The sequence below is a fragment of the Meleagris gallopavo genome, chromosome 4 (assembly GCF_000146605.3).
Source record: "Meleagris gallopavo isolate NT-WF06-2002-E0010 breed Aviagen turkey brand Nicholas breeding stock chromosome 4, Turkey_5.1, whole genome shotgun sequence".
In the NCBI taxonomy this organism is placed as follows: Eukaryota; Metazoa; Chordata; class Aves; order Galliformes; family Phasianidae; genus Meleagris; species Meleagris gallopavo.
The window spans coordinates 48,767,938-48,784,911 of NC_015014.2; the positions used below are offsets into that span (position 1 = coordinate 48,767,938).

A 16,974-nucleotide genomic window follows, 5' to 3' on the forward strand; every position below is an offset into this window, starting at 1 on the left:
TTAGTGCTTTGCAATGCTACATCAATAGCAATAAATAAAATAAAGACAATAAAATATGGCAGTTGTTCCCTGTGAAACTGCTGTTTGTGGGATGTAAGGTGAATATGATGATCATAGTTCTCACATAGTTAACTGCAACACAGTCTTCAATATAACAGCTGAATTAATTAATTTTTATGGGATTGAATAAGAGAATGTTTCTATTCCTTTTGAGACCTGTCTGGCAATCTAATTATATTCTGAAACATTTGCAACTCTATGTTGATCTGAATGCTACCAACATGTCTTTTTCCTAAGCAATTAAATTTTGCAGTAAGCTAAGTCAGAAAGAAAAGGAATAATGAAATAGTTTGAGAAAAAGACTGTAACAAAAACACAAAACAGACTATCACTATCCCATAAATTATTGTCGAAACCAGATAATCTTGCTGCTCAAACTTGATATTGCATGTTTTCAAGTTCATTTGTTTTTTTTTTTAGTTTGTTTGTTTTTCTATCTCTTATTTTAGTGCACTAGTAAAATTGATGAATAAATCAATAGAGGGGACAGCTGATGATGAAGAGGAGGGTGTAAGTCCTGATACTGCAATTCGTGCAGGACTTGAACTTCTCAAGGTAATTTACATTAAATAATCTACAGTAAGCTATAGTTTGTAAAGGAAGGAATGGCAGTGGTGTGACTAAAGAATGAATGTTAGTAGTAGTATTTATTTAAGTATATTTTAAGTATGTGCAAGCTATTATTTAGTGAACTTTTGTAATGACAGAAAGGTTTTGGTTACTAGTACTTGCTTGGGAAAACCATATAAAAATAACAAGTTTTGGGGAAAAGTATCTTTTGCAAAGGACACACAGAATAGAAGTATTCTCCTTAAAGCAGGAATTGGTTTCTTAGGGAAGTCAAAGAGAATGATAAAGCCACAAAGTGTGAAGAGGAGAAAAGGGCAGACTAGGAGAGGCACATCTTGTTGGCTTGTACAGTGCTGTAAGGAAAGCAAACAAGGAGGGGGGAAGGTATTGATGAGTGAGAATTGCCTGAAGGAGAGAAGGAAGGACTTGAAATATCTGGATAACATCTGTAATGGATTTGGTAGTTTGTTTTCAATATGTTAAAAAGAGGGCTGTACAGTAAGAAAGAAAGGCATGGAGGGGAAGTTTAGATGATTGAGGTGAGACCTTTCTCACGTGTGAATGAACAAGTTGAACTTCATGAAGACATATTGCACCAAATTTGGTAACAGCAGCCATGCATTAGAAACAGTTGTGCAGAATTACACAGGGAAGTAAAGTCTGTTTGTACGTGTAGCTCAGAAAAGAAAGCTGTTAAGGTTGAAGGCTTTGTTGCTGTGACATGGATACCTTTAAGAAAGTTCAGATACTGATACAGACAACTCTGATCAAAGAAACCAATATAAGATAAACCTTAAAAAATATACAAAATATGTGTATTTTTTTAATTGCTCTCCCTACAATGTGTTATTTGAACTTTGTTATACTTAATATAGTTTTCTTCTGGGATAATGGTTTGTTCTCTCCTTGAATTCTTGTGCACTTAGTTTTTTATTTAACACGACTTCTATTTAAAAGAATGTGTATTCCATTAGTTTAGATTAAAAGACAGTAATTAAATACTGTGGTTGTTTTAACTTTCTTGATTTCTTTTCTGCTCAGAGACTAGAGATTATGGAGAAATTAGGATTTCAGTTCAATTACATTTAGTTGAAAAGTGTTTTTAAGTAGACTGGAGTTTAAGTGAATAATTTTGGATAAATATTCATTTTAATAGATATTTTTCCATATTCAAATAATGTTATATCTTATAAAATGTTTGGAGGAAAGGAGGCCCTATAGAAAAAAAGGTAGATTAGTTTATTTGAAAATGTCTGTATAACTTTCTCCAAAAATGTAGTTTTTGAATGTAATAATCTCCTGTGAGCATGTAATAGCTATTTCTGTTGATGATAAGGCTGGTAAACAGCTGTAAGTTTGTTTCTCTGATGATTCACTTATCTTGGAGATGTATACCTTTATACCTTTGGTTTAATATGTATCTGCAGGTTCTGTCCTTTACACATCCTACCTCGTTTCACTCTGCAGAGACCTATGAGTCTCTGCTGCAGTGCCTCAGGATGGAAGATGATAAGGTAGCTGAGGCAGCCATACAGATTTTCAGAAACACGGGTCACAAAATAGAAACAGACCTGCCGCAGATAAGATCGTGAGTGTATTTCTTTACATGCATTTCTCATACCCGGACTTCTAGCTCTTGGTAGTTAATTCAGAGTATTGCCCCTGAAATTACATTGTAGTCTTTTGAATATGAACAGCTTGTCTTCCATCATTTTGTATTCTTTCACAAAGCTTCTGTCTCTTCATTTTTAAATTCCCTGTTCTCACATTATTTGTTTATTTATTTAAGATATTACCTGCTTTTGAAAGTCCTTTTATAATAGATATGTTAAAACCAGAGTGTAGCATGTTTCCCAGGTTACAAAACAAGCAACAACAGAAATATGGTGGAGATGTAATTTCTTGGCACAATAATTTCCTTCACATGATATTTCTGTCTTTGTAAGGAATGAAAATGTAATCTGTAGTTAACAGCTCTGTTTTGAAACAAATTGAGAAACAAGTTCCAAAAGCAGGCATACATTTCTAAGAAAGAATAAAAGGCTGTCTATATATTGTCATCATACTGTTCATGCTTTAACTGTTGGTTAAAGCTACATATAATCTAAGTATTCACAGACTTTACAACTTGGTGACTGACGTCTAAAATGTTAAAATCAGCCTTTTAGTAACTAACTAATCCGGGTTATAAAGTAGAGGTTACAAATTCTCATATATTGAAATACTTGCAATATTACTACTGTGCAAAAGCGTGTCAGAATATAGGCAGTTGTTCTAGATTTCATATACTCAGTGATGTTTATCATAAGTGAAAAATAGTTTTGTTTCAAGTAACCTGTTTGGCTTTTTTATTTTTATTTTTAAACCAACTGTATGCAGACTGCGTGCTGTCCTTTGGAGTAGTGTTCACCAGTAGTACCCAAGTTCTTCCTCACATGAGAAATGAATGGTTTTGTGCCCCACTTCATGGACAGGGAATTCCAAATGGTTTTAGAGTCTGCTAAGTATGGTCACTGCTTTCAATAGAACTGATAGACCATGTGTGAACGTGTACAAGTTTACGCGTAAAGATGCACATTATAATGTAAATTTACCTTGGTTTGTGTGATAAGGATGCTGTCAAATTTTTTTCTTCCACCTGTTGTTGCTACTTTTGATTATGGAAAATGTTAGTGAAGCCTGAGCACTGATCTGTGTACTGAATTGTTGTATTGTTAATGAACTTTTCCAGAAAGTAATGTTTTTTGAGATGTTTCTGTGTCAGGTGTTCTGTAAGCAATTCTGTCATTTTGACTCAGTAACTGAGTGCTAAACATCATGAATTAGTGTCTCAGATATTACTGTCCCCCACTGTTGGTTCCCCCCACGCTATAACCTTAATAACCTTATTTTGATCACTGTTTTCTTTCATGTTTGATTTTTCCCTCTGAGCTTTTTTCTGCCTGTATACAGTCAGATGTTCAGCAAGTAATATTAAATATTTTTGTTTGTTTGTTTTCAATTTATCATGGTCTTTTCTGAACTGACTTCAAAGGAGCGCATGATTTGTAAGACCATGTTCTGTAGAGATGTGTCTGTGTAGGTGAAAAGTTTCATGTTTTGTAGATTGCAAATTGTATTTTGAAGTATTTTATTTAATGTTTACAGAACATTAATTCCAATTTTGCATCAGAAAGCAAAAAGAGGCACTCCCCATCAGGCAAAACAAGCCGTTCACTGTATACATGCCATATTTTCAAATAAAGAAGTGCAACTTGCTCAGATCTTTGAGGTATGTCTTGGTTTTTTGTTTTAATTTTTTTCTGTTCTTAGTTGAGACTAATGATTAATTTCTATTTTTAATTAACAGATAATTTATGAAGCCAGCCTACAGATGTATGGTAGTTAAGTCATTACTTTTACAATAGAAAACTATTAATATTTCTGTTTCTTGTAGTCTTTGTAACATTCTGATACATAAGGTGCTCCTTTTTTGTCTATATGGGAGAAATTAGAGGAAACTAAAGTAAATATGCTGGAATCTCCACACCAGATCTCACGAGAATGCATGTAGCAGATACTAAATGGAGAGTAACATCCTCTACTTTCAAACCATATTGAATTTCCATGTCTAAGGTCTGTGTCTGTGCATTACTTTCTCACTGAGAAAGTGAATGCAGAGAAGTACACATCTGTAAGTGAAGACACTAGCTTACTCCTCTCTTACTACTTAGAAAAGTGGTAAAGCAAAAAATCATATGTAGGGCAGAGAGGTTACTTTTCACTATAAGCTCTTAAATAATACTAATATTAATATGCACTTGTAAAATATCATAGATTCTCCACCGTGGCCATCTTTGAACATATATATAATTCAGATGTGTGAAAATCTTTGAATTAAGTTTACAGAGTGTGATCTCTCTGCTTAGACTTACATGGGAGTGCAAGTTCATGTTCCCTTCTCTACTATCAGGTTACAGTGGAAAGGTACTGAGTGATACAGCAAACCTGGAATTATCATAACTGTTGTCTTGAAGGAAATACTGATCACCAGTGGAAACAACTATTTACGGGGTTGTACAGTTATTAGTTTTAGGGGTTTTTTTGACACTTGTTAGCTACATTTCAGATTTTTATAACTCAACATAAGGTCAGATTTTCTCCCATTTCTCCCAGCATTTAATGTGTTTCACTGTTAAAACAGGATGAGAACATAAAATCATATTGCCCCTATCTCACGTGAGATTTTAATTATTCTGTTAATTGGGAAATTGCATTCTTTCTCCATTCTGTTTTGCAAATGTTACTAATTCTTATGAAAAAAAACCCTGTAAAAGTCATCTGCAGCCCAGTATTAAAATAAGCAGTTTTTTAGGCATGGTGATTTACATATCTACGGCTCATTTTTAATATATACATACTTTTTTTTCCTCAGCCTCTTAGTAGAAGTTTGAATGCTGATGTACCAGAACAACTTATAACTCCATTAGTCTCACTGGGTCATATTTCTATGTTGGCCCCAGACCAGTTTGCTTCTCCAATGAAATCTGTTGTTGCAAATTTCATTGTAAAAGATCTTCTAATGAATGACAGGGTAAGATCTTCTTTTTTCGTTAAGTCCTTGCAATTCTCTTTGTTTTTTATTGGGGAACAGAGCTGTTTTGTTCTGCTTTGTATTTGCAAAATGGTTCAATAAAGGAATGGTCTATAAATGACTTATAAAGAGATGTCACGTCATAGAAAAATCTTCTGTATGAAAGAAAGCTCTGTCCAAAACTCTGTTTTGTTTCTTTCTCTCTACGTTTTCTGTATGGGTTGAACCAGTTCTTAAACTTACATGAGTATCTGTAGTCAACAGGTGAGAAAAATGGAAAGTTGTGGTCTCCAGATGAAGAGGTTTCTCCAGAAGTACTAGCAAAGGTGAATGGTCAGCTGCCAATAATAATGTATATGTTTGAGTTTAAAACATACTATTTTGAAGTTGTGCAGTGAAGAGTTTGATAAATCTCTTTAGAGTGCAGTAAATATCTTTAATTACTTTTGTATTAGGTTGTTTTGGTTTTTTTTAGAAGTACCATTCTGGGTTTTCTGTCAATTATATAAATACACCATTACAAAACTGGTGGAAACCATGCATTTTGGTGTCTTCGTTTACTGATGCTGAGTATATTGAATGTTGAGAAAATTAAGACAACCAAAAGTTGCAGTTTTCCTTGTAGGAGAGGTAATTAGTCTTTATTGACTGTAAATAAAGTTGATATAAATTGAGACTTTGAATTTTCTTCGTTCTCTTTGATAGGCTATTTACTGTGATTCTAGTTGTGGCTGTTTTTAGAAAGGTTGTCTAGTTGCTTTTATTTTTGATAATATAGCAGGTATCGTAGATGTACTTGTGAGAAAGCACTGAACTACAGCTGATAGTGCCTTTCTCTTTCTGTAAATATTACTACTTCGTTCTGTTCCTTTTAAAATATATCAACTCTAATAAGTGCTGTAGCGCATAACAAGTCTAGAAAGTAAGTTCATTGTTTGTTTGTCCATTTTTGATAGGTGCAAGCAATTAAACTTTTGGTACGCTGGCTGCTGGGTATGAAAAACAACCAGTCAAAATCTGCAAATTCCACACTCCGACTGTTATCAGCTATGCTTGTCAGTGAAGGAGACTTGACAGAACAGAAGCGAATCAGGTCAGATTCTGTTACTTTCAGGCTTGTAATAATGTTATTGTGGAGTTGTATACTAAAAGCAGTAATTCTTTGAATCCTTTTAGAATTTTAAGGTGTGAAGATAATGTTGGGTAATATTGAATAATAGGAGGTGGATCTGACTGGAGTTTAAAATTTAGGACTGGAATGGTGCATATGAAAGCATTCTTCAAATTGATTCTTTCTTGCAGTCTACTCATAATATAGCTTAGAACACTGTAGATATCTTGCTAGTAAAAGACATTCCAGAGAGACTTGCAGGAGTTTCTTTGAAGATAACTGAACAATCAGATTGAATACATTGAAATGTTGGGGCAGTTTTGGGTGGAGCATCTTTCCAATGTGGGGTTACTTTACGCCACATCTCTATTCAGAGGGTAAGGGAAATCTGTAACAAATGAGTTGCTTTGATCACATAGTGGTATGCAAACAAGAAAGAGGTGCAACAGAGGAGCAGAGCACCTTATTTTCACAAATGTCATTGAGTTAATTTAACAATATGAACCTGTTGAGCTGGTCAGACTGGGGAAAACCTTGATTGCTCATTGAATGGTGTTGTAAAAAGAAAGAAATTGTGATATGCAAGTAATTTAAGCAGAGTTTTGGGGTTTTTCCCTCTTGTTTGTATAGTAAATCCGATATGTCTCGACTACGATTAGCTGCTGGCAGTGCAATAATGAAGCTTGCGCAGGAGCCATGTTACCATGAAATAATTACCCCAGAACAGTTCCAACTCTGTGCACTTGTCATTAACGTAAGTAACTACTTTTATAGTTGATTGAAGTGATTCTTAGAGTTCTTTGAGTTCAAAGTCCTTACATCTGAGCTTTTGCTGCTGCTAAATTGATTATTTAATATTGCTCATGGCAGCTTTCGAGTGTTCTTGAAGCTGCAAATATTTATTATACAACACTTGTTGATGCTTTCAAAACATGTCACCCCATCATTCCAGTTGGATGTTTTTCATTTTTATTTTGTTTTAAACAAGATTGTTATGGTTGCATTCTTATGTTTTATTTTGTTACAGGATGAGTGCTACCAAGTGAGGCAGATATTTGCCCAGAAACTGCATAAAGCACTTGTGAAATTACTGCTCCCTTTGGAATATATGGCAATCTTTGCTTTGTGTGCCAAAGATCCTGTGAAAGAGAGAAGAGCACATGCCAGACAGTGCTTGCTTAAAAACATCAGTATACGAAGAGAATACATTAAGCAGAATCCTATGGCTAACGGTTAGTGTTTCAGTAAATTTCGGAAGAATACAATGGTTGAATGCTAAATTGGAAGAAGTAATCATTAAAAGTTAAGCAAATTGCTTTTCTAAATAAATACAAAGTTAATTTGTTTTCTCATTTTTTATATTTATCACATTTGAATCTAAATTTACTTCAGCATTAACCATAAAATACTTTTCTGTACATTGCTGAGGAACATACATGTAAGGTACAATACTGTTATTCTGGTAGCTGTTTTGCTTGACAAACAAAATTTTGTTTTCTGATATGTTAGGTTTTATGATCTCTTTGTGATGTGGGGCCAAATAGTTTTGAAGTAGTAAAACTCATTTATATTTAATAATGGGGCAACCTGGTCTAAAGCAAGAGGGTCAGAACCAGGTGATCTTAAAGGTCCCTTGCAATCCAAACCATTCTGTGATTTGTGGAAAGTAGAATCTGCAGGAAAAAGAACACAGACTGAAGTTTTATGTCCTGTGTATTTGGAAAAGTAATAATTGAAAATATTTTGCCTTGTGATGCATGTCTGTATGTACGTGTAACAAAGAGATTAGTTATGATTTTTGTTTCTTACTGCAGAAAAATTGCTGTCCCTGCTGCCTGAATATGTGGTACCATATATGATTCATTTACTGGCACATGATCCAGATTTCACAAAACCTCAGGATGTTGATCAGCTTCGTGATGTCAAAGAGTAAGTGTTAAATGATTCTAGAACTATTTCCTGTGCTTAGAAAAAATTATTAGGAAAATGGACTATTGTGTGTTTTGCAATATGCTGTCGATAAAACATTAGTCTTGGAAAAGGAAGAAACTGCTTAGCAGTATATTCTAAAAGACCAAATGGTAACCTTTAACCATTATTAACTGTTCAGGCATCCATCTCTCCACATCACCATTCTTTGTTTTTCATTTGTTTTTCTTTTGTATTCATTTTGGATGGAGCTGTAAGCTAACTTGTTTTGGTACCACAAAAGCACATATAATGACATATTACAGTGTATGTATAATTAGATTATTTGCATAAATATACATGTTCATATCTTAATTCTTTTTGCACCTTTATCTGTGTGAGAATCCCAGTCTGTATTTTTTTTTTGTCTTTAGTTGAAAACCTGAATTTATTCTGATTTCTGAGTTACTTGACTCACACTTGGTCAGAACCTGGAGTCGAGAAAGATTTCTTAACTAATAATCAAGTCTGTTTTGTTTTTTGTTGTTTTTTGTTTGTTTGTTTTGTTTTGTTTTGTTTTTTGAGGACTTCTTGTTCTTGGCAACACCTGAATTAATCCACTGTGTTCTTTACTGTTTTATACAGAATTGAACAAGTTCTGATTTGCAGTTGTTAATACTTTCTCTGAGAAGTACTTTCTAGTGCACAGTTTTTTTGGACATCCCTTGTATGGCTGTCCTTTGTTGCCAGATTTCCTCCCTCATTCTTGTCACAGGCTGGCTGAACTAGCCAGAGAGGACTGCTCCAAAGAAAGAAATGCTATGTACAGGAATCTTGGCAGGAACGCTTCTCTGAAAAGTTTTCTGAGATAAATCCAAAACATTTTTCTCCTAATGTAATACAGCATTTCTTTCAAGACTTCTTAGAGTCTGTTCATTTTAAAGTGTTGCCTTAGATGCTCATACACTTGTAGAAGCAGACTGGCAGTGTGTTTTGCAGTTGTCTCCTCAGGTCATCTTGGGTTTTATGTGGCCTAAATATAGTCAAACAAGTAAATACATGCTTAGTGAATTCCTTATTCATAATTTCTGATATTTACACTTACGGTGTCTTTTGAGGCTGTCCTGTAGAGTTGTTTGTTTTTGTTGTTGTTTCTCTCTCAAAAAGGTGTCTTTTCCTTCTGAATTCACATTCAAAGAAATAATGAAATGCATACAGAGAATGAACTTTCTTTATGTGACTGTTCTTCTATTGCATCAGTTGTATCTGGCCTATTCACTTTGGATCCTTTAGTGTGTCTGTTCCAGTGTTTATGTAATGTGGGTAACAGTTGAGCAGTTGTATAGTTTAAGCTAGTTTTGTGTGGTCATGATACATTGTTGGCAGTATCATAGACATAGCCTGAGATAGTGATTGTAGAATTCCATCTACAAGATGCTGGAATTCTTTCTATTCTGAAGAGTATGACTGAAACACTTACAATTAAAGGTCTAGACTCTGTTCTCTTCTTTGGATGCTATCTGTTCATGATTTTTTCAAATTGACTTGGTTGCTTAAGGAAAAGCTAGCACAGCTGACTTTTTTTTTTTTCTTTCCAAAGAAGCTACTGTATAAAAATTGGAACGTAACTGTGGTTTATGGCTTTTTAGGTGCCTGTGGTTCATGCTTGAAGTTTTAATGACGAAGAATGAGAACAATAGCCATGCCTTCATGAAAAAGATGGCAGAAAACATCAAGCTTACACGAGATGCTCAGTCTCCTGATGAGCCAAAGGCCAATGAAGTAAGAAGTGCAGTTCAGATAAGTGTTTGGTGATGGGCTAAGGTTTTGCAAGCTACTTGCTGGACAGGATTTACAGGAAATTTAAAAATATTAGCTCAGACATTTAAATTCTTTTAGAGTGTGCTAATTGCAAGCATTGTGTGTATGCTACCAGTCTCATTCTTTCTAAAACTTGCTGATCTTAGCCAGCACACAGCACCAGAGAAGTTATTAAACAAAATTTGTTAAATATTCCTGTTATTTCCTAGTGCTTATTTTAATTCCAAATATCTGATTTTCCAACATAATTATTTTCTGTTGTTGAGGAAATACTGTAGTATATGGCTGCTGTTAAATATATGTTACCAGCTGAGAAGAGAAACCATTTATGGTGATTTGACTAAGAGCTTCTATTGTACAACTTAGATGTCTGTCGTTTTATTGTTTTATTAAATAGTGTAATATGAAAAATGAGGAATTCTCTGTTCTAAGAGCCAACAGCATGGTTAATGATGTAATTACAAAATATGTCCTTAGGAGTGGTTATTTCACATACAGATTCAATTTGCTAAAGAACTGCATTCTCTGCACAGCAAGTAATTCCTAAAGCATAATTCTCTTTTTTTCTTCAGAAACTTTATACAGTATGTGATGTAGCACTGTGTGTAATCAACAGCAAAAGTGCTTTATGCAATGCAGATTCACCAAAGGACCCTGTATTGCCAACCAAATTTTTTACACAACCTGAAAAGGTAAATTTTTATTACTTTAATTTCCAGGATAATAAGGGGAAATTCTTTGATTGCTATAGTTGAGATCACGTCATAGAAAAATACATATATTTTTTCCTCAACAATATAGTTGGTATCACCAGCTGTACAATAAGCTAGTTGTGTCTCAGCCAGAAATGTTTGTGACCTGGTGAGAGCTGTATAGAGTAAAGATCAACATGCTGGCAGATATTGCTAGATCATTCCATTTAAGTGTTGTACATGCTCTTCTGAATGTAAGGGGATATATTTATATTCTGACTGTATATTTAATTAGAATGCAAACCAGCCAAAAAAGAAAAAGGAACATTTTTGATCTTCTGTGATATGTTTTTAGTTGTTAATAACTGGCTGTTTTGTTTGATGTCCTCTTATTGCCCAGCAGTAGTCCTAGTGAGTATATCTCTACAGTCAGCAATAACGTTCAGAGACATATTTTTAAAAAAGTATAAGTGGAACTATAGTAATTGTCCATACTAGTGTTGATCATACCAAGCAATGCATTTCACATTTTTCACCATCTCAGACTGTTAACTGCCTTACCAGAGTCCATTTAAACAAAATACAGTCTGGTTAATTAATTCTGGTTTGAATGATCCCACTGTGGTGAGGAGCTGGTGTCTGTGATAGGTGCCTGCATTCAGATGTGATGTTTTGTCTCTGTAAACTGTAGTCAGAGTGACAAAGTTCACAGCTTCCAGTTTTTCTAGAGAAGATAGCACTTGTTCTCTTTTCGGACTTCCCATAAAAAGATGGAAGTGAAGCAAGAGGGAAGTCAATTTTACTTCATTTCAAGTGAGGCATGTCATTTAAGAAGAAAAAATGTAAATTCCAGCTCCACGTATGCCACGCTGTTAGTATTCAGATCTTCTCTGAAGTATGAGTGTGACTGATCTTCATTAGATTTATTCATTATCAATAGATGGTTGAGGCTCTGGGTAGACTGATCTAGTAGGTGGCAACCCTGCACACAACAGGGGCATTGGAAATAGGTGATCTTCAAGGTCCTTTTCAACTAAAGCCCCTCTGTGATTCTGAGGTTGCATAGTGCCGTCACTCTTCAGAAATCAATCATGTAAATATAAAAACAACAGCAAGATTGAGAGATCAAATGCAAATTAATTATTTATTATTTTTTAAATAGGATTTTTCCAATGACCGGAATTACATTTCAGAAGAGACAAGGGTTCTTCTTTTGACAGGAAAGGTAGTATATTCTGACAAGTTACAATTAATTTGAAGATTATTGTGATTTTAAATGTTCTCCTTAGCTTGATAATAAACCATAAAGAGAACCGTGATACTATAAGAATTGTATGAAGAATTTGTATACAGTGATTCATCGTTCATTCATTTGAGGGAATAATGAATGCTTTTAACTCCATGTACTACTCAGTGCAGACAAAACGCCAAGGTAGTACAGAGGATGGAGGACATAAAGGTAACAGAGGCATGGGTTCTTGATTGTCTTTCAGATAGTAACAGGTTTTTTGTTTATTCAGATAACTGTGGCATAAAACTATAATTCAGATACTTAATTCTGTGATGTTGCTAGGATTGGTTATCGTAGATTCGTCGTCTTACTACTTTCAATGTAGCTGCTAAAGCTGTTAAATTTAACTATAAATGTCTATATCTTTCTGATCAGCTCATTTTAATTCAGATATAATTTGACTGACACTCCATGTGGAAGAGAAAATACCATTTCTTTCTAGTGGGGAGGAAAGCGTAAACAACAGACTATTCCAGTTTTCTATCAGCCACTCTTTTTAAGGGGGATTCTTTCTTTCTTGGGATTACTAGGTTGCATTTAAAGTTTGTTGGAATACTTTTTATTGTAGCTCACAAAGCTAGCAGATTGTTTTCTTGAGTTTAGTGAAACAATGCTGGCTGACCTGTAAAAAAACAGTATAAATTATGTCTCTATGTAATGTCATATGTTATTTATTTATTTTTTTAATTTTCATGTTCTGTGTTCAGTGAACTATTACTGCATTAGTTTCTAAGTCTTCAGTAAGAGCAGAACTTTGTAGTAATGGTTCATTTTAAGGGTAGAAACAAACAATCGCTCCATTAATAGATATCATCTCAAACTGCTGCTCCTCATGCTGTTTTTTGTTCTTTACAAAAACTCCTGCTATCAGAGCAGTTCATGTGGGTGAGTTCTGCTCAGCTGGCAGAATACTGTATCTCTTCACTTTATGTTCACACTTCAACACTAGCCTGGATGCTGCTCAGTGAGCTGGTTAAGCTTGTTACACTGGCAGGAAAATAGGGACGGGGGCATGTAGATAGTTGTGTGTTCATTTAGCAAGTGTTGGCATTATGTTAGGAAGAGAGGAGGCAGGCAGAAGACTACCTTCTGTAAGCTATTCCTTGTTGGGTAGCAGTTGGTAGTAGGCTGGTGGTTATCTGTTTGCTGTTGTAATTGTTTCACTTTTGATATATACTTGATATATTGATATACAATTAAAGGAGAGCTTGTAGTTGGTTGTACAAATGTAGAACATTTCTCTTTTGATAAAGTATTCGGCAAGTAAGGTTATAAAGGTGCCTTACCATAAAACAGCAGTATTTTTGAGTTATGTTTTTTTTCTCTAGTACTCTCTTAGAATAGAGTTTTATAGAGAATCAAGAGGGGAGGGTGTCCTGTGTCGAGTTAGCATTATTTAGGTAATTGTCAATGTTTTGGGAAAATAAACTTTCATTCCATGTTCTAATAGAATGCATAGACACTTGTTCTTCTGTCTTCCTTACCTTTCAGAAAACACAGATGTAGACAGATACCCATTAAATCAGACCAGTGTTTCTACTGGCCTTGTTTTATCCAGTGACCAAATTAATATGATCATGCAGTCCTAGCCACTTTATTTTGTATGCTTTCCAGCATATGTAATTTCTAATGCAGTGCTAGACTCTGTATCTCTGTCTCTTGGTTTTGATATCTGTTTATGGTGTTCACACATTTATCTGCTCATGTCTTGAACCTACTGATATTCTGCCTTCACAGCCTCTTGTTCACAGTCTGTTTATGAAGAAGTACCTTCTTTTCTCTCTTAAACATTTTCTCTCTCAAACATTTTCTCTCTCACTTGAGTTGCACCAAATGCTTCCTATTTTCTAAATAAAATATGTTACTAGAATAAGTAAATATTGTGCAGTATTAGCACTAGAATGATGCAGCTACTGAATAAGTTTTCAGTAACAGGCTTTTTACAGAGATGTTGCTCTCTGATGGCCAAATGTTATATAATATCTGTGGTATCCCTCTGTTGCCTCCTCCTTCAGCTTCCATGCATGGAAATTAATTTTTCTTGTGAGAATCGTAGAATCATAGAATACATTATTCTAGAATTATAGAATGCATTGATCTTCGAGGAAACATGGAATTATATGAAGAATATGACATGTTAGTTGAGAGAAGTCAAAGAAGTTTTCTTAAGAGACAGAAAAATCTTACAGCCTATTCAGCCTGATCAAATCATTCAGCAGCCATAGCAAGATATAAAATACCATCCCTCTATTAGAGTACCACAGCATAGATGGTGTGTTAAGAAATTATGACTCAACAGAGTGCCTTGGCAGCTTGAAAAGGCCAACCATACCCTCAGGTATGTGAGGCCTAGGCCCAGCACTGCCAGCTGTGCAAGGGAACGGGTTGTCCCACTGTGCTCTGTGCTGTGCAGCCTCATCTCAAGCACTGTATGTGTTTGGGCACGACAATATAGCAATTACATGAAACTCTTAGGAGGGGTCCTGAAGAAGGGCTACGAAGACAGGGAAGGGCGTAGAGGGCAAAACATCAAAACTGAGTGGGGATCTGATAAATGTTTACAAATATCTGAAGGAAGTTAGAAGGCAAATGGATGAGGCCAGGCTCTTCTCGGATGTGCGTAGCAATAGGACAAGGAGTAATGGCCTAAAACTTGAACATAGGAAGTTACATACAAACACGCAGAAGAACTTCTTTACTGTAAGGGTGATGGAGCACTAGAACAGGATGCTCGGAGAGGTGGTGGAGCCTCCTTCTATGGAGATATTCAAGACCCATCTGGTTGCTTTCCTGTATGATGTATTGTAGGGATCCTGCATTAGGAAGGCGACTGGACTTGATCTCTCAAGGTCCTTCCAACCTCTGGGATTCTGTGATTCTGTGATTTCTGTGATTCTTCACCAGAGGTTGGCCAGGCACTGCTACAGGCTCTCTAGGGAAGTGATCATACTAACAAGCTGCCAGAGTTCAAGAAGCATTTGGATGACGCTCTCAGAAGTATGGTTTGAACGTTGGGTAGTTCTGTGCTGAGCCAGATGTTGGATTTCGTGAATCCTTGTGGGTGCCTTCCAACTCAGGATATTCCATGATTCTGTACGCCTGCTTTCTTGGAGTAGAAATGTATGCGTTTTCTACTGGTGCAATGAATCCAGTTTTGCATTACATTTTGAAGTGCTTTTTCCCAAAGACGTTTTGCTTTGCAAATATGGGATGTTGCTACATCATTTTGTCTAGTATTATCCAACATTATGTTTCTTGTTGGCACTTCTCTAAGCACTATCACAGCTGGTGAGGGGTCTGGAGCACAGGCCTTATGAGGAGCAGCTGAAGGAGCTGGGATTGTTCAGTCTGGAGAAGAGGAGGCTCAGGGGAGACCTTATTGCTCTCTATAACTACCTGAAGGGAGGTTGTAGTGAGCTGGGGGTCGGCCTCTTCTCTAGTGTAACTGGTGATAGGACCAGAGGGAATGGTTTCAAGCTGTGCCGGGGAGATTCAGGCTGGATGTTAGGAAATCCTACTTCTCTGAAAGAGTGGTTAGGCACTGGAATGGGCTGCCCAGGAGGTGGTGGAGTCTCCAAACCTTGAAGTGTTCAAGGAATGTTTGGATTTTGTGTTGAGGGACGTGGTTTAGTGAGAACTATTGGTGATAGGTGGATGGTTGGACTGGGTGATCCTGTGGGTCTTTTCCAACCTTGGTGATTCTGTGATTTTATGGCTTCAAAGCAGGAAAGAGAACAATTGATGAAGTACCTTTAAATGATGAGAAATAAACGTGTGACTGCTTGTTAATTAAGGATGAGGTCTGTAGCTCTAAACTGATGGCATCATGACTGAGACTGTTAATCCAGAAATAATATTTTTAAATATTCAAGAACATATTTAAAAATATGTGTCTGAAAATTCCTGTTTTTGAAATAAATCCATTTTCTTTTAGCCAAAACCAACCGGTGTGTTAGGTACAGTAAACAAACCATTGTCTGCAACTGGAAGGAGACCGTATATTAGAACTACAGGATCAGAGACTGGAAGCAATATCAGTGTAAACTCTGAGCTGAGCTCTTCTGCAGGAAACAGATCAAGGTACAGAAGCATGCATGAAATACACTTGCATGAAATGATCTTGATTATTTATTTATTTGGAACTATTTCATTTTTGTATGTTTGTATAAATTGGTTTGAGCGCTGCTGGTCTTTACTTTTCCTCTATATCTTTGCTAGAATTGGCTATTTCTATCTGATAGAATTTCTGTCTTAAACATGAGTTAGAGTAACGTTCATAATGTTTGTGAAAATAATTACATGACACTATGTTTGTGATAAGGGACTTGACTTAAATAAAAGCTGCAAACATTTTATTTTCTGTTTTGTATATCTTGGCTTTGTTTTGTCTTCAATTATGCTATCAGGGAACCGAGTTCAGATATATCAGAAACTGGTGTCAGTGAAAATGATGAAAATCCTGTGCGAATTATTTCAGTCACACCAGCAAAGACAGAACCTGTGAAAAATAAGGTATGTTTGGGTATTTTGTGGACTGTATCTCTATAATTAACTTGGAAATGGGTGTTAATTCAGTATACATCTCTATGGATGGTCTCAGAGGAATTGATAATGTCAGGTTTCATTGAATGTAACTGTACGGTTTTCTTAGTCCAATGAAACTCCTCTGGTTTTCAAAACTATTGTTAATTTTATCCAGAGTAATTTATAGAAATCATGCTCAAAAATATTACAGAAATTCAGAAAATACTTTCTTCTTTTTTATAGAGCGCCAAAAAGTACCCACCTTTATTTTATATTTTTGCAGACAAGATACTGTCTGGAGAATGTCAAGTAGTCTCTAGAACAAACATGCAACTAACTCTGTATGTTGTTCAAACTTTGAGGATTTTTAATGCCTTCTTTTTCTTCCATTAGAGAGAGATGACCAGGCCTAAATAATATATAT

General features: G+C 35.5%; 1 protein-coding gene across 1 annotated transcript in view; it reads left to right on the plus strand.

The window, feature by feature from the left end:
• Nucleotides 1-16,974, plus strand: part of PDS5A (PDS5 cohesin associated factor A) — a 71,400-nt gene that overhangs the window by 49,802 nt on the left and 4,624 nt on the right. The window contains exons 17-30 of the mRNA XM_010710273.2: nt 510-615; nt 2,058-2,218; nt 3,778-3,901; nt 5,045-5,203; nt 5,461-5,529; nt 6,160-6,296; nt 6,945-7,068; nt 7,342-7,546; nt 8,129-8,243; nt 9,872-10,004; nt 10,616-10,735; nt 11,898-11,960; nt 15,961-16,106; nt 16,433-16,538. Of these exons, the coding sequence (XP_010708575.2) occupies nt 510-615; nt 2,058-2,218; nt 3,778-3,901; nt 5,045-5,203; nt 5,461-5,529; nt 6,160-6,296; nt 6,945-7,068; nt 7,342-7,546; nt 8,129-8,243; nt 9,872-10,004; nt 10,616-10,735; nt 11,898-11,960; nt 15,961-16,106; nt 16,433-16,538 (1,768 nt within the window). The remainder of the gene's footprint in view (nt 1-509; nt 616-2,057; nt 2,219-3,777; nt 3,902-5,044; nt 5,204-5,460; nt 5,530-6,159; nt 6,297-6,944; nt 7,069-7,341; nt 7,547-8,128; nt 8,244-9,871; nt 10,005-10,615; nt 10,736-11,897; nt 11,961-15,960; nt 16,107-16,432; nt 16,539-16,974) is intronic.